Source organism: Heteronotia binoei, chromosome 1 (assembly GCF_032191835.1).
Source record: "Heteronotia binoei isolate CCM8104 ecotype False Entrance Well chromosome 1, APGP_CSIRO_Hbin_v1, whole genome shotgun sequence".
NCBI classification, from domain to species: Eukaryota; Metazoa; Chordata; class Lepidosauria; order Squamata; family Gekkonidae; genus Heteronotia; species Heteronotia binoei.
Window position 1 is genome coordinate 128,588,083 of NC_083223.1, and position 22,827 is coordinate 128,610,909.

Sequence of the window (22,827 nt, forward strand, 5' to 3'; positions counted from 1 at the left end):
AATTAAGCCAGGACTATGGAGTCCAACATTCCTTTTCCAAGAGAGGTTAACCAACATCTCTTAGAGGCTCATAAAGTGAATAAGATGCTTGACCCTGCATCAGATAATCTGAGAGGCACTGCCACACAATATAAAGGTTCCATTTATCTGTTTTGAGTAACAAGACTGAGACCGATTTCACACTCACCCTATGTCGCTCTGACATTCCTTCTTTTCAGTGCGGCATCCTTCCGATTTCCCACTATCTGCCCCAGGGCTTCAGTTTGCGTCGCCATTTTGGCGAGGCAAAGAGAAACTGCTAAAATCCAGTTTCTCTTTGCCACGCAGAAATGGCGACACAAGCTGAAGCCCGGGAGCAGATAGTGGGAAATCAGAAGGACGCTGCGCTGAAAAGAAGAATGTCTGAGCAGCGTAGGGTGAGTGCGAAATCGGTCTGATAAATTTATCCTCTGAAAGTTGTTGGTAGTATCCAGCTTTTCCACAGAAACAAGACAACAGAACGGCCCTTTGGACCCAACAGGTTATTCTGTGGATCATGGGACACTTACATGGGTAAAATGGAGATGAAAAAACTAGTGGGATTGAATTCAGAGAATTAATATAATTTAACAGGTATCAAAATGTATAATGGGTTGTAATGAATTACATAGATTAACCAGTAGTAGACAACTTGGTGACATGGGTTGATGGGAGCAAACTAAGCCATGCCAAACGGCCACACCCGTAGATATCAAGAACTGCCCATACACATGCCTTCTCCATTGTGGCTCCCACTCTGTGGAATGGTCTGCCTGAAAAGATCAGGACGGGTTTCACTCACCTGGCTTTCTTCAAATTATGCAAATCTGAATTGTATTACATACAAACGACTTTTGTACGCAGGCAAAAACTGTACAAAATAATTCACAAAGTTTCTTGGACAAATTAGTTTATACTACTGTGTAAAGTTCACAGTAAATTAGAACCTACTATGTAATCTTGCATCATTTTGTGTGTCATTTTTTCCCACTTATTCTTTGCTTCAATCTTGCTTTTTAGATTTCTGGTTGGTTCTACAACTCAAATCCTATTTCATCATTTACTGAATGTCCATCCTGTTGGTTATATAGATTCACTCTGTCCAATCCACCTTAAATCACAGCAAGTAAGGCAGACTATAAATAATGTAAATACATTTAAAAAAAAAGAAAAACCCTGACATAAAATTGTAATGTTTCTCAGTGACTGAATAGGATTTCCTGAATGTGTAGTTCACCTGCAAGGAAGGATGCATGTAGGGCTGCCAGCCTTGGGTTGGAAAATACCTGAAGACTTTGGGGGTGGATCTGGGAGAGGGAGGTGTTTGGGGAAGGGAGGTACCTCAGCATGGTACAATGCCATGGAGTTCCCCTTCAAAAACAGCCATTTTCTCCAGGGAGCTGATCTCAGTCAGCTGAAGATCAGTTGTAAAAGTGGGAGGTCTCCAGGCCCCACCTGAAGGCTGGCAACCCTAGGTGCATGTGAAAAACATTAGCTTGAATTTGGGCAGAATGAAAGACTGTAAAGTGTTGTGCATCTAGAGATTCATTTATCTATCAGAAAACTGTCCACATTTGGAAAACAAAAAACACTCTGATATACAGCAATTTCTACTCATTCCAATGCTTCCATGAAGAATTAATGGCAAACCAAAAAAGCAAATTGTCACAAGTACACAATACATAGCTAACAGGCAGCATGTGGTCCATGGGCCCAGGACCACTCATTTGCCAAATTTCCATGGATAGCTGTCTCTCCCTGTGGTCCAGTCCTTCACTGGACTGGCAAGAGCTTGGAAGCCAATTGGCTCCCCCAGATAGGTACAGTAGATATTTTTTTCTGCCAGACACTGTGAAACTCACCACATTGCTGTAAAGATAAAATGCAGTATGGGAGACCTATGTATCTGATTTACTCAAAGGCAGAGAGATAGACAAATAGAACTCCCTCAGTACTTATAAAGAAGCAATACCTAGCACTTTTCAGTAAATAACGATCCATTCTCTGTCAAAATCAAGAACCTGCATAAACTAATAGTGGCCAATTCTTAACCCATCTCAGGCAGTTCATCTAAACAGATACTCACAGGTCTTTGTAACCACAATTACAGAGGTGTATAGCTGTGTATTCAGTTATATAGAAAATTAAGTAATATGAACCAACCATACTGCATTCAGTATTTTGATGAGACATTACATTGTTATATATCTGTTCCAAAATTTCATTTATAGCACAAATTTATTATGTAATGTTACATAAAAAAGAAAAATATAGTTCTATGCCAGATTTCCAGCTGATTTCTGTTTCCTCATGTCAAAATTTCCCTGCACCTGGAAACATATAAAGGCCTAATATTGTTCACTTATTAAAAGGAATGAAAACAAATATTTGTTCTTTATAAGAAATTACTAGTCAGTCAGTTTCTAGATATAATGTTTCATCCCATTCATGACCTCTTGGGAAATAAATTTAAATGGGTGAAATTTGCCTTTTACCATCAACAACAAAAACAGTTAATAGACTGCAGTAAAACTGATTTAAGATCTCATGGTGCTGCTTTATAAGAGAAAAAGTGTTTCTGTGCATATTCAAGTAGAGTAGTGCCACCTTGTGGAAATAATACAAAAAAGAAGGATTTAAGATTTTTATTTAAAACCATTTTAGTAAGTCTGGGGAGTAATGGTAATGAGGAAGAAGAAACATTTTTAAAAGTCAACAAAAAGGTAGGAAGAAATGGCAACTGTCATTCATTAGAAACACATGATTCTTACCATAAACAACTATACTTTCTTCAGAGGTCATAAGTTTTGAAGGATGTACTCTATAGGGCCAAATTAAGTATGCGGCCCAGAATGGATCATGTTTTGTTTTTGTTCTAATTGGGTTCCAAATAAATGTACTTGCAATTACAATAACTGAATAAATAATACGTTTCTAAAAATAACTGATCTGGGAGGCAACAGAACATAGTTGGGCGAGGTTTTCTTCCTGTGTGCCCTAGAGAGATCTAATAGCATCAGGTCTGTTCCTGTTCCCCTGTGCAGACTAGCAGCTTTCAGAATTCCCCTATGGGGAGAAAGGAATACAAGGAATGCTTACTAAATCTGCAGAGTTAGCAAATATGGTTTGTAGAATATGGTTTGTAGTCTGGATACAGGATGACCCTGACAGGCTGGAAAACTGGGCTAAAACAAAATAAATTTTAACAGGGATATATAATATAAAGTTCTGCATTTAGGTAGCAAAAAATTAAATGTATAATTATAGGATTGACTTGTCTTGTGTGAAAAGGTTCCAGGGATCTTAGTAGACCATATGCTGAACATGAGTCATGATGTGATGCAGTAGCTAAAAAGTGTGATGCAGTAGCTAAAAAGGCCAATGCAATTTTGGGTGTGATTCACTAGCTAAAAAGGCCAATGCAATTTTGGGCTGTATCAACAGAAGTATAGTGTGCATATCATGTCAAGTGATGGTATTGCATTACTCTGCTCTGGTTAGACCTCACCTAGAGTATCGATTTCATTTTGGGGCACCCAGGTCCAGAGCTGGGGGTTCTGCCACCCGAGGCAGAGCCCCACCCCCAACTTCCAGTGGGGGGGGAAGCACGGCAGCGGGCTGCTTGGAGCTTGACTCTGAGCGCGTTCACTGCCATGCCTCCCTCTAACATTGCCCAGGTTTCCTAGTCTCGGGAAGCCTGGGCAATGTTGGGGGGCAATGGGTGTGGTCAGAGCCAGACTCCAAGTACTCGCTGACATGCCTCCCCTGACACCACCCAGGCTTCCTGAGTCTCGGGAAGCCGGGGGGACAGCGGGCATGCACAGAGCTGGGCTCCAAATGCGCTTGCTGCCATGCCTCCCCCAACATCACTGAGGCTTCCTGAGACTCACTGGGCGATGTCGGGGGCAGAAGACACACTCAGAGCTGGGCTCCCAGTGCTTGGGTGGTCTGCTGACCCCACTCAGCCTTCCTGCGGCCCAGGAAGACTGAGCGGGGTCAGGGTCAGTAGGGTGGCACCTGCGCAGTGTTCTCTGGATCTGTGCTACAGACCCAGAGAATGTGAAACCAGTCAGGTAGCATCTGTGCTCCATGGCACCTGCTTTCCATTGGGGAAGGCAGGTTCCAAGGAGCACACACAATGTGCATGGGGAGAGGGGGCACCTGGTGGAGCCTCTTAGGCAAAATGACACCCAAGGTAGCCACCTACTTAGCCTACTCCCACCCACCGCCCTTGGGGGCACCTCAATTTTAGAACAGTATAGACAAGCTGGAACATGTCCAAAGGGCAATGAAGATGTTGAGGGTCTAAAATGAGACTTTGTTAATGGATCAAAAATAGTAATTTGTAGGAATATACGTATATGGAAAAATACTTTGCTTTCTATGACTTAGCTATTCTTGTAATGCAGAAATGGATCAGAACCAACAAGCTGAAAATCAATCAAAAGATTTTCCGGTTAAACATTAGGAAGAACTTCCTGACAGAGCAGTTCCTCAGTGGAACAGGCTTCCTTGGGAGGTGGTGGTGGGCTCTCCTTCGTTGGAGGTTTTCAAAAAGAGTCATCTGACGGCAATCTTGATTCTGTGAACTTATTCAGATCATGAGAGGGAAGGCAGGAAGGGTTGCATTCGTGCTAAGTTGTTGGAGTTTTTGCCATCTTTTGAGCAAAAAGCAGGGGTAACTGGGAGGTGCGGGGGGAGATATTTGCAAATTTCCTGCATTGTGCAGGGGTAGGACTAAACAACCCTGGAGGTTCCTTCCAATTCAATGATTCTAAGTGTGGGAGGATGCCCAGCTCTGTGAGTGCTCAGAGAATTGGCAGCCTACTTTTAAAAACAAACACACTGCAAACATTGGGGTGGGGTGTGGGCGGCATTGATCCCCTGGAATGACCCTCAGAGGCAGTCTGGAACTGAGATTGGTTAGGTTATTAGAAGGCAAATGAAGAAGAAAAAGACAAAATGGTGCACAGGAAAAAGAATCTTTAATAATTATACAGCCCCTATGCGTTTTGCATGCAGCTTCATCAGGAGGATCTTTCAGATTCTTTTTAGTATCATTCCCATGCATACTCTGTTCCAGTGTATGCATGGGAACGATACTAAAAGTAATCTGAAAGATTCCACCTGATGAAGATGTACGTGAAACATGCAGGGGTTGTATAATTATAAAAGGTGTCTTTTTCCTTTGCACCATTTGGTCTTTTTCTTATTCTTAGGTTATCAGTGGCCTATTAAAAACTTTACAGATGTTTAGGCTAGTGGTGTTAGTGCTTTTTCAGTATAGTGTCAAATTGTTAATTTGGCTATTGGCTATATTGGTAATATTGATTCAATTTGCATTGGTTTGTATTTATTTATAATTTCTTTTTGTGAGGATTAATTAGCTGTGAGTTAATTAGATAGAATTAATTAATTAGGATGAGTAATTTCTTAAGGCACTTTCTAAAATTCAGTTGCCTACCCTTCCGCTATGCCTAAGAAAAAAAGCAGCAATATACCATCTGAAGAAGAACCAGAGAATGTATTGCCAGTCTCCACAGAAACTATTAGAGATTTGTTTTCATTTGAATTCCAGAAATTATATCAGTATATATAACTTAAATTAGATAAATTTAAACTGAATTAGGAAATAAAATTGCCCATATAGATAGAAGATTTCAGTCAATTTTTTTAAAATGCTGAATTTCTTCAGGAGAATTCCAGGTGGGCAGCTGTGGTGGTCTGAAGCAGTAGAACAAATTTTGAGTCCAGTGGCAGCTTTAAGACCAATAAAGTTTTATTCAAGCTGTGAGCTTTTGTGTGTGTGCACACTTCCTCAGACACATTGGAATGGAGGTGTGTGTGTGTATATATATATTTTTCTACAAAAAAAAGCCCAGCAGGAACTCATCTGGATATTAGGCCCCACCCCCTGACGCCAAGACAGCCAGAACTGTGTTGCTGTGCATTCCTGCTCAAAAAAAGCCCTGTGTATATATAAACTGTAACCTCCATTCCAATGTGTCTGAGGAAGTGTGTGTGTGCCTCTTGCTGTTTGGCCTTTGCATATGTCAAAACATCTTCATTAAGTTGTATGCTAATTGCTGTTCACCTATGTAGAGGCATAAGTCTCTATATATGAAATGTTAACCTCCATTCCAATGTGTCTAAGAAAGTGTTTGTGCACAGGGAAGCTCACACCTTGAATAAAGCTTTGTTGATGTTCAAGGTGCCACTGGACTCAAAAAACATTGACGAGAGGAAAGAGATCAAGGCAGTAGTAACTGAACTGGTTAAAAAGTAGACTCAGCTGAACAGAACATAAAAACAGATAAAAGTTCTTATCTTAGAGAATGAGGACAAATACAAGAACTAGAAGTTAAAGTTGAAGACCTTGACCAATTCCGCAGTAGACTTAATTCTGGGTCAGCCCTGTCCAGAAACTGAAATTCTACACTTGAATCATGGAATCATAGAAACCAATTCTATGAGTTTATGATTCTATTATTCTAGTGTAGAGAATCAGTTTGGGGATTAAAGGTCTAGTGCAGAATTGGCCCTTGATAGAAATCGAAAGTTTCCATTAAACATATAGGCTCAAAAGAAAGAAAAAAATGAAAGAGATAATTTAAGGCAATTTTTAATTTAACTAATTTAAGGCAAAATTCTGATTTTCCTAGAGAGATGGTTATTGATAATGTCTTTAGAGTTAATTCTGAGATAACAAGATTTGCAGGGATATCATAGCCACCTTCAACTGTACAGTGGTAAGAAACACTATTCTCAACAGTTTACCTAAAAACCTAGTACTCCATTTAGACTGCCCTTACCTGGATACCCCAGATAGCTGATCTTCTCAGATGTCAGAAGTTAAACAGGGTCAGCCCTGGCTAATATTTGGATGGGAGACCTCCAAGGAATACCAGGGTCATGATGAAGAGGCAGGCAATGGCAAACCACCTCTGAATGTCTCTTGCCTCGAAAACACTATGGGGTTGCCATAAGTCAGCTGTGACTCAACAGCACTTTCCAAAACCATTTGGATTGTAATTTCAGTATAAAGAAGGGATGTATTAATTGACGATGGCTGAAGAAGGTGGACACTAGAAGACTTATGTTCCAGAACTAGAAGACTTATGTTCCAGAATTTACTGCTAATCAGAAGAAATGCTAGAAAGAAACTGGAAACACTGGGTGTGGTTGAAATACATAAAAACATATATACAAAACAGAAGCATTGTGAATTTGGTGGGAAAGCTGGAAAGTCTATCAGAGTTATTTTTTTAAAAAAAGCTAAAGAAGTGATTTCTTGGGTTAAAAACCAAGAAATTGAAATTTTGAGAATCCACTCTAAAGAAATTATGGAGGAATTTGTTCACTTTTTAAGAAAACGTTGTACCCCTGAGAACCCGTATAAAGAAAAAGTAATATTTTTTCTCAAAACGTTGTACCCCTGAGAACCTGTATAAAGAAAAAGTAGTATTTTTTCTCAAAAAAATAAAAATACCCAGATAAATAAAAGGAAAAAAACCCTAAATATGGCAGAAACCATAGAGCCCCAGAAAGTTTTTGCAACAATTTTTTAAAAAATTATTTAAGTCTCCCAGCCTTTATGGTTTGACCCTGGAATATTACAAGAATTTTTCAGGTAAATTATTTTTACCCATCAGTCACACTGTAATCTGCATTTATAGCACTAAGAACATTCCACAAGCTTGATCCACTAGTAAAATTATTGTAATGTATTTAAAAAATGTTAAGACTGCACTGTGGTGGGTTCATATCAACCTATATTTCTCTTGAACTATGATTATAAAATGCTCATCTCAATATTAGCCTTGAGAGTTAATTTAGTTCCACCCACCCAGTATATATATTCAAATCAAATAGGCTTTATTTCTGGCCATAACCAGTTAATGTAAAGTTTCCAGTCTCCTGGACTATGTCAAATCCACAGTATTCCATCTGCTCTTATTTCTCTTAATGCAGAAAAAGTGCTTGACAGACTGGAGCATCAATTCTTAATAGCTTATTTACAGGAGTTTGAATTTAGCAATTATTTTTTTGCAATTGGCTGAAATAATTTATCACTGTTCAGAGGCAAGTTCTTAATAATATGGATAATATGTTTTCACCTAAAGCGTTGTAATAAGTAGTACTATATCATCTGCATATAAAGCTAGCTTAAATTCCCATGAACTATTATTCCAGTAATATATTTTTCTCAATATTCCTTATATAAATACGAAAAACTTCTTAAAGAGAAGGAAAAAAGTAAAGCAGATAATGTTTTCACCTACCATTAAGACAGATTTTACGGAGTTATATACACTCCTTTTGTTGCTTCTTTTTGTTCCGGGGGTGTTGTTTCCCGCAGCCAGACTTGAGAAAAGACTCCAACGCTTAATGAGCGTCCTCCCAAATCACCAAGCCGGTATGGTGTTTTAATGACTTGACTGTTTGCTCGTAGGATTTATTGTCTGCTACAATGAGAGTTGTGTTTTTATTTTAATCTCAGTCCTCTTTTGTAATAAATTGTTGTTGGACTAACTGAAGACTGAAGTGTGGAACAGTGTTATTTGCAAGTGCCTTTTGTCCCTTGAATCAAACCCTAGATCCGAAGGGGTGGATTTTCTGAAGAAGCAACCCCTTGCAGTCAAAATAGACTGGACTTTGTTAGCCTGGAATGCTGAGAAGTCTTAATTGCAGAGGGAAGGGATTCAGGTTGAGGTCCTAAGCCCATATATCGGATGTATGAACCCATGTATGAGTTCAGGGTCTCTTCCCAAATCTCTGCCACCAGCAATTGAGGCTGCTCAGCACTCCAGGCAGACAAAATCACGTCTATTTTAACTACAAAGGGTTGCTCCTTCAAAGGTCAAGCCCTTCTGATTTAGGGTTCTGTTCCAGGGGAAAGGCGTACTTTCAAATAATGCTGTTCGATACCGGGGTCTTCACTTAAAGTCCAAGAACAATTTATTACAAAGGGGATAATATTAAAACAAAAACAAAACACTCATTGCAACGGACGGCCAGTCCTATAAGACAGGGGTGGCCAACGGTAGCTCTCCAGATGTTTTTTTGCCTACAACTCCCATCAGCCCCAGCCATTGGCCATGCTGGCAGGGGCTGATGGGAGTTGTAAGCAAAAAACATCTGGAGAGCTACCGTTGGCCACCACTGCTATAAGCAAATAGTCAAGTTATTAAAACTCCACAGCAAAATACTGATTAGGGAGAGGCGCTCATTAAATTCAGAGTCTCTTGCGAAGTCAGGCTGCCAGAACAAAGCCCCCGGAGCTAGCAGAAACAAACAGAAGCGAGTGCAACTCACAAGCAGTCAACCAACGTCCGAGGAACGAAGATTGCTGTCTCTTCTCACTCCCCGGCTGACAGACTTCGCAGACAAAAAAGAAAAGAAGCCTGCTCCCCTGTGTTTTTGCTACAATGCTACTAATTAAAACCAAGAGTTTATTGCTCACAGCTGTGGCTACTTAAACGTATGTACCAGATTTCTGGCTTACTCTAAAGATCTGGCTAACACCATTTCCACACCTTGGGGGTAGTTTGGGGTCTGAACAAACTGAAAATCTACCTTAGAGGAACATATTTTTACCTGGAAACAGATCATAGCCCTCTAACATTCATTCACAGAATGAGAAAAACTAATTCCAGAATTCTGAGAAGGGCATTATCTTTGCAAGACATGTCCTTCAACGTTAGTCACATCAAGGAAAAAGATAATATTCTGGCAGATTCCCTCTCGAGATGTTATAATGATTCATAAGAAGCAGCTGAGTATTGTTGAGACCTCTGATGTTAACTCTGGAATCGATGTACCATATTGTTAATAACTGTGTGTCTGTTGTCAACATAATTGTGGCATCTGTAATAAGGGTATCGCTTGATCACAGAAATGTGAATGACTGTTAGTCACTGGCTTTCTGCGTGGGGGGGGGGGGGGCGGGTGTATGGAAATGTTGTTAGCTCAGATTTTTAGAGCAAGCTGGAAATTTGGTACATCCCTTTAAATAGCCACAGCTGTGAGTAATAAACTCTTAATTTAACTAGCAGCAAGGCAGCAAAAAACGGGAAGCTGGGGGAAGTTTTTCTCTTCTTGTTGGTGAAGGGGAGTAAGAAGTAATAGCTTCACTCCTTGGACGTTTGACTGTTTGAATTTATTGAGTTGTGCAGGCTCCTTCTGTTGCTTCTGTTTGTCCTGGGGGAATTGTCCCACAGCCTCACTTGAGAAAAGACTTTGACACTTAATGAGCATTCCTCCTCCCTAATTACCAAGCCGGTATGGAATTTTAATGACTTGACTATCTGCTTATAGGACTTACAGTCCGTTGCAATGAAAGTTGTGTTTTTGTTTTAATCTGAATGCTGTTTTGTAATAAATTCTTGTTGGACTTTTACTGAAGACTGAAGTGTGCAACAGCATTATTTGCAAGTACCTTTTGCCCCTGGAATCAAACCTCTGATCAGAAGGGGTGGACTTTCTGAAGAAGTTGTAGTTAAAATAGACTGGACTTCGTAGTTAAAATAGACTGGACTTTGTTGGCTTGGAAACCTGAACAGCTCTAATTGCAGAAGAAAGGGGCTCAGGATAACACCCTGAACCACACATATATGCTTTAGTACCTGCTTTGGAGATGTATTTAGGGTTGCCAGGTCTGTGTTGGAAAATACCTGGATACTTTGCAGGTGGATCAGGGAGAGGGGAGGGTTTGGGGAGTGGAGGGGCCTCAACATGGTACAATGCCATAGATTCCACTCTGCAAAGCTGCCATTTTCTCCAGGGGAGCTGATCTCTGCCAGCTGCATATCAGTTATAAAAGCGGGAGATCTCCAGGCCCCACCTGGAGACTGGCAACTCTAGATGTATTCCAAGGCCTCAGGGAATAAATTATTATATTTAAAAATCAAAAGTTATGTTTCTGAACAATGAACCCTCTAGCCTAGATACAGAATGTTGGATAAGCCCAGGTAAAAAAGTGCACAAACCCAGTGAAATATCTGGGTTGTAATGTATCTTTGGATAAAGCAAAATTATATAATAACAACTTTGACTGGGTCATTAAAAATGTAAAAAATAAAATATCTACTTGAAATCCATTTCGGTATCACTTTTTGGTAGAATTAATACTTAAAAAATTATTTTGTTCCCAAAATCTTTTTTCCTATTCTTAAATTTAATTTGCTATTCTATTTTCCTATTTTCTGTATATATCTGATAAAATACTAACTGTGTGGGAGAAGATATTCAATGAATATATCTGCTGGATGCCCAGTTAAGATGGTGTATGGAAAAGGAGGTTTAGCCATTCCTAATATTTCTTTGTAATTGCATGCCTCTGGGTTAAACTGGATGGCTTCACAGAACAGTAGTAATGATGGAGACAATACAATATTTGAACAATCGTTTGTAAACTGTTCATTAGGCAACTGGTTCATATGAACAGAAACCATGAGAAGCAATTACTATGGTACTATGGTAATAATAACAGCTATTATTAATTTTTTCACTGCAGTTTTCTCCATTAACTTCCATAATACAAGAACTACTGTCAAGGGGCAGATTGGTGAAATGTTGATTGTTTAGAATAAGAAAAAATGTTTCTTCATCAACCCTATGACATTTTTGTTAACAAAAAAATGGGTAATTCAATACAGTATCTGAATGTAGTAATGGGAAATTTCTCTTTCTCCAATACATGCAAATTAGAAGTCTGTTTATCACCAGGCTCTGTAAAGATCTGATCATAGAGATCTGACTCCCTCTGAAGTTCTTACAGCTTCAAGGAGCAGTGGCTCACTATCTACATTTTATACAAAACTTTGTAAAGCTGTTTGGGAATCTGATCAAACTTTAATCAAAAATGGCATTGCTCTCAACATTATAAAACTGATGCTCATGCATGTAAGTTTTATGCAAAACAAAATTAACTTTTTTCAATCAACCTGGGTGTGAGAGAAAATGTGATAAAATTATGCATCATTGGCATCTCTCTCCTATTATACTAGCTAAAATGTATAAACGTGCTAATAACTACCGCTGGTTTTTTGATACACCTTAGGCAGACTTCTTCCAAATGTGGTGGGGCTGTGTTAGGGCTTTTTTTTCTTTTTAAATCATGATGATTATCCTGGCAAATAGGATAGACTATAATGTTATTGGCCCTCCATTTTTTTTTAACTGAACTACATAATCTCTATCCCAAAGAAATTTAGAACATGTTCCTTATATGTTACAACTGCCACAAGGTTGGTATTCACTAAACTTTGGAAGCAGAAAAGAATACTAACACATAGAGGGTTTTTGGATAAAATTAAAGACTTTTATTTTTATATAAAATTATTGGCATTACAAAAAAATGAGGAATTTACAAACACTGGATTTATCTGGTCATCTGCATTAAGCTCTTCCACCTCTTCTCTCTTTTTTCAGTCAGCAGCCAAAGATGAGTTTTAAAGACAAATTCATAACTAGGTATTTCATCTTAACTAGCTTGCTGCACCAAACAATTCTCAAGGCTACAGCTCACAGAGTAACTTCTGAACTCAATGAAAGTTTTCAAAACTCTTTTCAGCAGCTAGACAAACATATTGACATGTGAGTGATAAGCTAAATAATAGTATGCCTAGGAGTTCCAGAGCATAATTAAAAAGCTTATCCAAGAATAAACCTTAAAACTATTAAAAACCTCAGAGCTCCCAACTAAGCGTCTGTCTGTCCCAACCCTAGCGACCAGTAAATCTGAAGGCAGCTCCCTAGAGAGGACAGGAAGTCCATCAGCGGTTAGAGCAGATCTGCCTCAGAATGCTGCAGGAGGGAGAACGAGTTCCTGGGCAGAAACTGCAGTTTATATTGTTAAGTTTTGGGTGGAAGGCAGTATGCATTGGATAGAGCTTGCCACAGACAGAGGCTCTGCTCCTGGGCCAGAGTGAGTGACCATTTTGGAGAGTATAAATCAGGGGTGTCAAACTCATTTGTTATGAGGGCCGGTTCTGACATAAATGAGACCTTGAAGGGCCAGGTCATGTCGGGTTGGGCTGAGCCATGTCGGGCTGGGCCATGTGTGTACCAATTTCAGATTAGGTAGCAGAGATATAAACTTTATAAAGGATACAGACAAACAAAAAAAACTTAAAACATGCTTAGCACGTTGGTTTTAAAAGTGCTGTCTGTATTTCTCCCATGGGATCCAGGGAACTGGGCAAAGGAAGCTTTGGCTCTTTTCTTCCTTCCCCAGGGACTGGGGGCGACAGGGGCGGGGAGCCTTAGTCAATAGAAGGAAGAGGCTTGGCTCAGTAGCTCAGCTGTGCAATTGAGAGAGCCTGGAAAAGCAAGCTGTTCTTCCCCCCTTGATTCTCAAGAGAGGAGCCTCAGCTAATGGAGAAAATAGAGGTTTTTCTCTGTAGTTTCTGTGTGATTGAGCAAGCTTTGCAAAGCAAGCTGTTATGCAGAAGGAAGCAAGAGAGGGAGAAGGAAGCAGATGACCGCCAGTTGCTCGGGGGCCTGATAGGAGCCCTCCAGGGTGCCTGATTCGGCCCCCAAACTGCATGTTTGACACCCCTGGTATAAATGACCATCTTATCCAACTGTAACTAAGGTGCCTGCCCTGCATACCATCTAGTTAGAACATGAGATTAGAGAAGGGAAAGAGATGGAGCATTTTTGCCTCCTTTGATTTATTACTTCTGTTCACTTATATTACGCCTGTACATAGTTGTGCAGTTTAAATAAATATTTCAATTGTTAAAAGAGTGGAGTTCCTTTGTACCACATAATTTAGAATGCTAAGAGTGAGGCAGGGAATCACTAGGAAGGAGAAAAGTGGCAAGATGGCCAGTTACCAGCTCTCCAGAGGAGCCCCAAGGATATCTGGGAAGCCCTGAGGTGGAGTCCTAGTGACACCAGAGGGAGATTAGGAGGCTAGCCCACCATCAGCAATACCCTGAGGAAGTACAATGGAACATCCCCTTCAAATCAGAATACCAGGAAGGAGTAGGCAGAGCCTGGTCTACCAGCTGATGCAGGCCTGGTCTGCCACAGAGTGTATTAGGTTAAATGTAAAAAAAAACCCATTTAACATGGAAGCAGAGAAGCTTTACACAGTGTCCCCAATTCTCCATGTTTCCTAGTTAAGGGGAAAATGCTGCTCAAACAAATGATCTGACTTCAATGGTAACAAGAGAAAGAAATTTTACGTACAGAAACAGAATACATATACAATGATTGAATGGGTTTAGCATTTGTAATGAGATAAGAAACCAATATCCCTGTTAAGTACCTGGGAGCTTGTTCCAAGTTTTGTATGTATTCTCACCAAGAAGGACTAAACATCCTCTGGAATAATATATTCTAATAGTGAATGTAATGTAATGTAATAGTGAATGTAATTTAATGTAATCTTGCAATGTGCTCCTCTGACATAACAATGCAACCCCACTTAGAAGAAAACAATGCTATTAGCTAACTCCATGCTTTAGAGGAGACGAGCGGAGTGTAACAACAGTCTCAATTACTCTTAACAATTAAGGATATGTTACACATTAGTCTCCAACTCTGACATATTTTTGCTTCACTGTTTTCCCCTGTAATTAAATCTAAACATATTGTAACCTATAAACTTAGTTTGTTATTGCTGTTTAGTCTTTGCATATGTCAAAACATCTTCATGAAGTTTAATTTAATTTAATTTTTCCATGTATATTCCGTAAGTGGGCTCATGGTGGCTTACAACAGTTAAAACAACACCAGAATTAAAAACATCATAAAACAGTTCCAATAAATCAGAGCACCATATTTGTATGCTAATTTGCTGTTCATCTATGTAGAGGCATTTGCCTGTATATATGAACTGCTTACTTTCATTTCTGTGTATCTGAGGAAGTGTGTTTACACACAAAAGTTCATACCTTGAATAAACTTTTGTTGGTCTTAAAGGTGCCACTGGACTCAAAATTTGTTCTGCTTCAGACCAACAAGGCTGCCCACCTGGACCCACCCTTTTATTAAAGAACCTCACAAATTTTTGCTATGCTAGTCCACTTAAGCATATGATCCACTTAACTGCTTCAGCTTTCCCCTGATTGTTTTCAATACTGTCATTCTTTCCTTTGCAATCATAAATAGAACAGTACGCCTCATTGCCACTCTGAACATGGGTCCAGAGTGCTGATTTGCACAATGTGGCCAGATATAGAGGGTAGATATTTCTGTAATCTGGCAAAATTCTGAAGTTTGAAAAAAAATTTAAAGGGGGGTATAAAATAAAAAAATATTTTAAAATGTAGAGATTTCCCAAGATTATTTCTGAGAATCCAGGCAGCCATTTTGTATTGCCTACGCAACTGCAGATAACATCAACAATTGTTTGTAGTTGCCCAGGTAATCTAAAATGGTGTTATGTTTCAATTTGAAACCTTAGGTGAATTTGGGTGGAGAGTAATCGGCAGGCAGGAAAGACAAGGCTGGTGGAGGGAAATGAAGATGAAATAGAGAGAAAGGGGAAAGAAAAAATGGAGAGGGGGAATGGAATAAGGAAAGGAAGCAAGGAAAGGGGAAAATGTGGAGCTGGGAAGGGAGAAAGGGCTAGAAAGAAAGCAGCAGATGAGAGCAACTGAGAATGACAGATGAAAGGGAAAGAAGGAAGCAGAGAAAGTGGAAATATAATGGGAAGAATGACCAGCAGGGGGTGGGAATGAGATTTCCCCTCTGATCTGAACTCACAGTCTCCCACTTGTACATTTTTATCTATAAGTATACATTATTCTTCAGGCACTCCCAAGCTATCAAAAACAAACAAAAATTGGGAAAGCAATACTTTCATCCTGACTGGCATCACCTCCACCTTGTCTGGATTCAGTTTCAGTTTGCCCTCCATCAGCCCCTTGACCACAGCTGCAATCCAATGGCCAAGAACATTAATAGCAGCTTCCACTGGCTTAAACAAATATAAAGCTTGGTGTTATCCATATACTCAAAACTACAGACAATTGCAATTAGCAGCCTGCCATAAATGCTGAAGAAGAATTGCAGATTTATACCCCGCCCTTCTCTCTGGATCAGAGACTCAGAGTGGCTTACAATCTCCTATGTCTTCTCCCCTCACAACAGATACCCTGTGAGGTGGGTAGAGCTGAGAGGGCTCTCACAGTAGCTGCCCTTTCAAGGACACAGATGGGAGAATGTACTCAAGACACTCCACAAGGTATATCCAGTGAGGTAGAATCAGTGCCTGTAACTGAAATTCTTTCTGTCCTACAGGATGAAGTTCCGTAGAACAAAAGGTTGCTATCATATTTTCTTCCCAAACAAAACAGAATGATTTATAAAAGTGGTTCTCAAACATTAGCTTTCATGATAAATTTATCATAGATCACTATGAGAGCCAGTGTGGTGTACTGGTTAAGCATGGCAGACTGTAATCTGGAGAACCAGGTTTGATTTCCCACTCCTCCACATGCAGCCAGCTGGGTGATCTTGGGTCAGTCACCGTTCTCTCAGAGCTCTCTCAGCCCTATCTACTTCACAAGGTGTCTGTTGTGGAGAGAGGAAGAGAAGGTGACTGTAAGCCATCCATGACTCTTTTGGGTAGTGAAGGGCAGGGTATAAAACCTTCTTCTAAACCATCCCATCCTTTCTGGCTAGCACACTCCACATATTCAGAAGTCTCTTTTCTCAAATGTATGTGGCAAGCTACCTATGCTCCTCTTCTGTCTACTCACATGTTCAAAACATTGCAATGAAACCTTACCAGCTATACTGTAAAAGCAATTTTAAAGAAAGATGTATCTCCGAAAATGGCTTCCAATATCACAAATAGCACAACTGCATTAGACGGGCATATTTTGGAATGATGGTCAACACAGACTTACTGGACAATGCTCATAATGCTTCCTTTCCCTCCAGATGGTGGCCGGAGATCTCCCACTATTACAACTGATCTCCAAACAATATAGATCAGTTCGTCTGGAGAAAATAGCCACATTGGATGGTGCAGTCTAAGGCATTATACCCCATTTAAATCTCTCCCCTCTCCAAACCCTGCCCTCTTCAGGCTCCAACCGCCAAAACCTTCAGGTACTTCCCAACCTAGAACTGGCAACCTTAACTAGAGGGCAGGTGTATGAAGCCTAGAATGTTGGCGGCCATTCTCGGTGATGACGGGAAAGCTTTAGATGACAGGAATGTTCAAGTACCCGGGCTGAGGCAGAGAAGCCAAAGTCTGGATCCCTTTTATTAATTATTATTATTGATTACTACTTGCAAAGGGTTACTGTACTGTGTTGTTTGTTGGTTCTATCATAAGGCACCTTTAATTTAATATTTAATAGGCGGGGGCGGGGATTAGCTTATTTGACATGAAAGGGTTTATGGAAGGAAGCCTGCCGTATGGACCAATAAGGCAATACAACTTTTCTACCACACTGAAAGGATACCTAGTTAGCCAAAACTCCCGGGAGCTGAAGAGATGCTGACTAGCTGGGCCACTGTATTTTGTATGGCAAGGCAACACATTTGCGATTATATAACAAAAAGTTGGCTCGCTCCCTTACTCCTACTGCGCATGGCAGTGGCTGTCACTTTCCCGATACGCCTACCTACTGGACAAAGCCGAGTACATGCAGGCGGCCCCGCCCCTCCCTCCTTCCTTCCTCAGACGTACGACTGCCAGTCCTGAGTTTGCCGTTACCTTCCCAGACTGCCTCTCCAGTCTCGTGCCGCCTGAGAAACTTGTACCAGAACGTGCACGCGGCCTCTTCTTCGGGAAGGGCCACCTCCGCGAGCCACAGCACCGGTTCTTGAGCCGGCAGTGGAGCCAATGGCCGTGCCAGTTTCATGGTCAGAGCGTGCTGGGGGTCCCAGTGACCTAGCTCCGGGCGGGAGCCTGATAGACACAACGCCGTGCCGCCCTCTGCCAGCCTGGCGGGCACGATCACCCCGAAACGAAACAGCATGGGAGAGACCTGGCCCTTTAAGAAACTTCAGTACTAATGGTGGACAAAATGTGTGCCTTGATTCCCTCTTTCCACCGCTAGAGGGAAGAAGCTAGCGCAGCGTTGCGGAAGGAATGTGACGTCACTTACGTAGGCGTGTGGTCAGCCTATCAAAGGAGGAGGCTCAGTATCAAGCGAGTAGGCTGTTGAGAGGCGCCGGTGCAAGGATGTTGGGAGGTCTGAGGCTGCTTGTTTTGAAAAGTCCTCTATAGAATTAGTGCACGTTCACCTGCTTAGTACAGTTTTATCCCTCTCTTCCTCCAAGGAGAACGACATATATATTTAAGTTATCCTTCATACGATTAAACAGATTATTAATGCCACCCTAAATTACAAGAAACACGTTCATCTTCCACATTCAAAGTTTGTGTTGTCTTGCATTTTGAGTGATTCATCTTTAGAAATGCAATATTACTTTTTATTCCAGCACTTTTTAACACTGCTTACTAATGGAAGTACGAGTAAGCTTTTGAGCCATCATAGGCGGAACAAAATTCTAGCTTAAGCTTTTGTAAACTACGGACCTTTTCTTCACATGTATGAGTGGTTCGTCTGCAGAGCACACAGTTACCCCCTCAAAGTGTTTTTACAGAATGTTTCATAAATGATTCCTTTCCTTTGTTAAACAAAGAGTAACTATTTAAAACGAGTTTCCTGACGTAAACGCAAAAATCATCGGAAAAAAAACAAATATATACTGTGGTTAACCCCTCCCCATAGTAGAAACAACACCTGCAGCTTTAAGAAATGAATTTCAGTTGCTGTTTTTTGTCAATAAAAGGTGGCGGAGGCAAGCCCTTTTTGGGGCCCACTGGGGCAAGGCTCAGCAGCAACCACAGAGGGACGGTGCACAAGATTTGCATGATTTATCCAGGACTGGATGCTTGCTACGATTCAAGGCAGTGTGATGTGGGGGTTAGAGTTTGACTAAGATCTGGGAGATTGAGGTTTGAATCACCACTCAGCTGTAGAGGTTGAGTGGGTGACCATAGGCCAGTTACATGTTTTTTGCTTAATTTACTTAATAGACAGTTGTGAGGATAAAATGGAGAGAATACTAGCTGACAAGTCCACATTGTGAGGAGATGCGAGGTATAAATTTAAGTAAATAGACAGTATGGCTGGAGGTGGGCAGCTAAAAGGTAAATGGATGGGAAGGGGAGAATGAAGCAGAGAAAGGTGAGGATATGGGGATTCTCAGTATTAGCAAAGGAGAAGAGATAAAACAAGAAATGAAGTGTCCTATAAAATTCCTTGTGATCCCCACCCCCACCCCGCAACAGGGCCCAGTAGCTAGCACTCTGCAACATGTTTGTCCATGTAGGTGCTTTGGGGGGAAGGAATAAAGGAAAGCTGGGCACATAAAGGTAGGCTGACTGATGGATATGAAGGAGAGAGAGAAGAGGAAGAAGGGGAGATGCTATGGTGCTGTAAAGAATGGAAAGAGGAAATGGTGGGGGGAGTGGAAAACCAGATCCTTCCTGCAATTTCTCTGCTTGTTTTGATATATTATCCAAACAAGAAGCTGAATGGACATGTAATAATCTGTACTGGCATTAAAGTTGTGAGCTGCTACATGAATTACTGTGTTCTGGGGCCATTTTTCTTGAGCTAAGACAAAAAGTTGTGAGCTGGAGGTTAAAAATCTGAGAGCTAGCTCATGCTAACTCAGCTTAGAGGGAACACTGCTCCTCACCCTTGCTGTCTTCTCACCCACCCTGCAGCTGAAACAGACACCAGCTTTCCATCCCCCCCCCCTCATGTGTGTGTGTGTGTGTGTGGCTCAAAGCCCTGAAACAGGTCCAGAATGCCAAGAAGGAAGAATAATGGGGTGTGGGTGTGTGCAAGGGGAGCATGACAACAATCACACAGACATTGAAGAAGATGATATTGGATTTATATCCCACCCTCAAGAGTCTCAGAGCAGCTTGCAATCTCCTTTATCTTCCTCCCCCACAACAGACACCCTGTGAGTGGGTGGGGCTGAGAGGACTCTCACAGCAGCTGCCCTTTCAAGGACAACCTCTGCCAGAGCTATAGCTGACCCAAGGCCATTCCAGCAGGTGCAAGTGGAGGAGTGGGGAATAGAACCCAGTTCTCTCAGATAAGAGTCCGCACAATTAACCACTACACCAAACTGGCTCTCGTTCCTTTTGTTTGCAGTGTATTGTTGCCATCTTTTCCTGTCATATTCAGCCTTGTGGTGTTAAGCATCAGCATGAGCTTGTGGCATTTTTTTTTTTGGCCTGGCAGTTGTGTTATAGAGCAGGGGTCTCCAACCACTGTGCAATGGACTGGTACTGGTCTGTGGCCTGCTAGCAATCGGGCCATGGAGGGAGGCAGAGGTGCCACACTGCCTCCACCTGCCCAGGACCCAGGCAGCTGAAAGAGGCAACGTGGCCTTGTTTTGAGGCAGGGAGGCAGCCTTGGAGCGAGGTAGAGCAGCCCCACTGCCCCTTCTGCCACCCAGGACCCAATCAGCTGATCGACAGGGGTCTTTAAATGGGAGGGGGAGGCAAATTAGCATGCTGCCTGGCCACCTAGCGGGGAGGTGGCAGAAACAGCCCCAGTCTCCCTCTCCCCATTTAAAGACCCCCATGTGAGGCATGGATGGGGCATGGGGGGGAGGCAGCCTGGGGCAGCAAAAACCTCATCACTGCCCCCCCCCCCCCAGTCCGTGGAAAAATTACCTTCCACAAAACCAGTCCCTGGTGCCAAAAAGGTTGAGAGACACTGTTATAGAGTATGCACTTCAAGGCAGGTATTTTCTGTAGGGGATTTTTATCTTATTTCAGTTTTCCATCTTCTTCCCCCTCCCTGTACCATCTTCCTAGTAAAAGTAGTCTTTCTCCACAATGGGGACAAAAGCAGGAAGCAAGCAATCTCAGCAGGGTATAATGACACAGCCTTTACCTGGAGATTGGCAACAATGGTTTTCCATGCAGAAATGGCTAATTTTGAGAGTGGATTCTATGCTATGGTACCAATCTGAGGTCCCACCCTTTCTCAAACTCACCCTCTCCAGGGCCCACCCACCAAATATCCAGGAATTTCCCAACCTGGAGTTGGCAATTGGTAATTCACATTAACTGTCATAGAGTGACTGCTGCTGAACAGGAGCAAACAGCCGGGCCTAGTTAATTCATGCCAGCCAGGTGGCATCAGGTCACCAAGGTGCTGCCAGGCCTAGGGTAGCCAACCCCCAGGTGGAGCCTGAAGATCTCCTGGGATCAGAACTGAATTCCAGACAACAGATTTCTCTCTCCATCCTGGAGAAAATGATGGACTGTATGCTAGTCTATTCGCCTGAGGTCTCACCCTTAACTGGGAAAAGCAGCCTGGGTTGTCTAGCAACAGCCTCTGGCTAGCACTTCCCAGGGGGGAAATAAGTGGGGCCTTGCCTCCCCTGCTATTTGTATGGCCTTTGGAGGCTGTGTGTGCTGGTAGGCCTTTTGTGAGGCTACAGTAGCTCTGCAGCCCTAAGGCTGGTTAACAAAGAGGACACAGAAGAGTTCGCTGTCTCTGAGGTAAGACTGTTAACATTCCTGGGCCTGAGTAGATGGGAGCCAAGGAACATTTCTCTCAGTTTACTGTTTGCTTTGTAGCAGTGTTGTTTGTGTGTGGGGGGGGGGGGGGGAGGCAGAGACAGACTATCCCAGACTTCTTACAACACGCCCTGAAGAGACGCAGTAGTAATCAGTAAGGCTCCAGGAGAACCTCTCAGCAGAGAACTGTCTCGCTCAAAGGTCAGCGGCCTTCTGATGGGGTTCTGACCTGACAGGGCCGGCAGTTGGCGGGTCACAGCAAGGCTACTCAATGACAGGGGGGAGTGGTGACAGAGTGCAATACCACCCCTGTGGCAGCCACGTCCAATAAATAATGAGGATCAAGCCAACACATCCAGCTTTTATTATATCTATGACGTTAAGGGAAAACATTAAAAATGTCCCTATGATCTTTTAGCCTTGTCACTTAGAAGCCTATACTCAATCTTGTATCAGCCTAAGGATAATATAATTTGCAAGCCATGCAAGTATGTATCTCAATCTTTCTGGATTCTCAAAATCTAATATTAGAAATACATGACTCTACATTAGTATTAAAACAGAGGGTAGGGGAAAAAATGGGTTGGAGGATTTTGCCCAAGAATTTTTTTTCCAGTTCTTCCAGAGAAAACTGGGAAACTGGGGAATACTAACCCCTCCCCCACCTCTGCTTTCTATTTTGGAAAGACTGGGTGAGAGAACCTTGCCTTTAGCATGTGAAAGATATACCTGAAAAAAGGCTAGCGACTTTTTTCAGTTTTCCATTGGAGAAACAAATTTGGCAGAACAGAATATTCCTGTGAACTACGTTCTCATTTTAAATGGGAAAAAACTTGTCTGAAAGCATTTTACTCATTCTAAAAATATAAGGAATATTTTGATTTTTTGAATGAAAGTTTTACTGCAAAAGTGTAGTATGCAAATTTTTATGTACAACCATCTACATCATTAAATAAATGTGATTTCTGTGATTAGTATGTTCATGATTTTTTTAAAATGTAATTAATTTTGGCAACAATTCTGTTTAGAACAGTGAAAAACTAAAGTTTAACAGTATCAAAATATGCTGTGACTATGTTACTGTCCAAATACATTATGTATACTAGAGAAGTTTTCTATTCTACCTCTCCAATGGCAAAAATGAGAAAATGTTCTAAGTTAGAATAGGTGCAGCATTTTGCAAGTCACATCACAAAACCTTTATTGGCATAACAAGACAACACCATATGGATAACAACAGAGTCCGTGGTCAAAAAGAACATCTCCTCCTGGAA

General features: G+C 41.5%; 1 protein-coding gene across 1 annotated transcript in view; it reads right to left on the minus strand.

Moving 5' to 3' along the window:
- Window positions 1–18,042, minus strand: part of EPM2A (EPM2A glucan phosphatase, laforin) — a 77,319-nt gene extending 59,277 nt beyond the window's left edge. Inside the window, exon 1 of the mRNA XM_060240570.1 lies at window positions 17,705–18,042. Coding sequence (XP_060096553.1) covers window positions 17,705–17,969 — 265 coding nt within the window. The 5' untranslated portion in view covers window positions 17,970–18,042. The remainder of the gene's footprint in view (window positions 1–17,704) is intronic.
- Window positions 18,043–22,827: the final 4,785 nt, after the last annotated feature.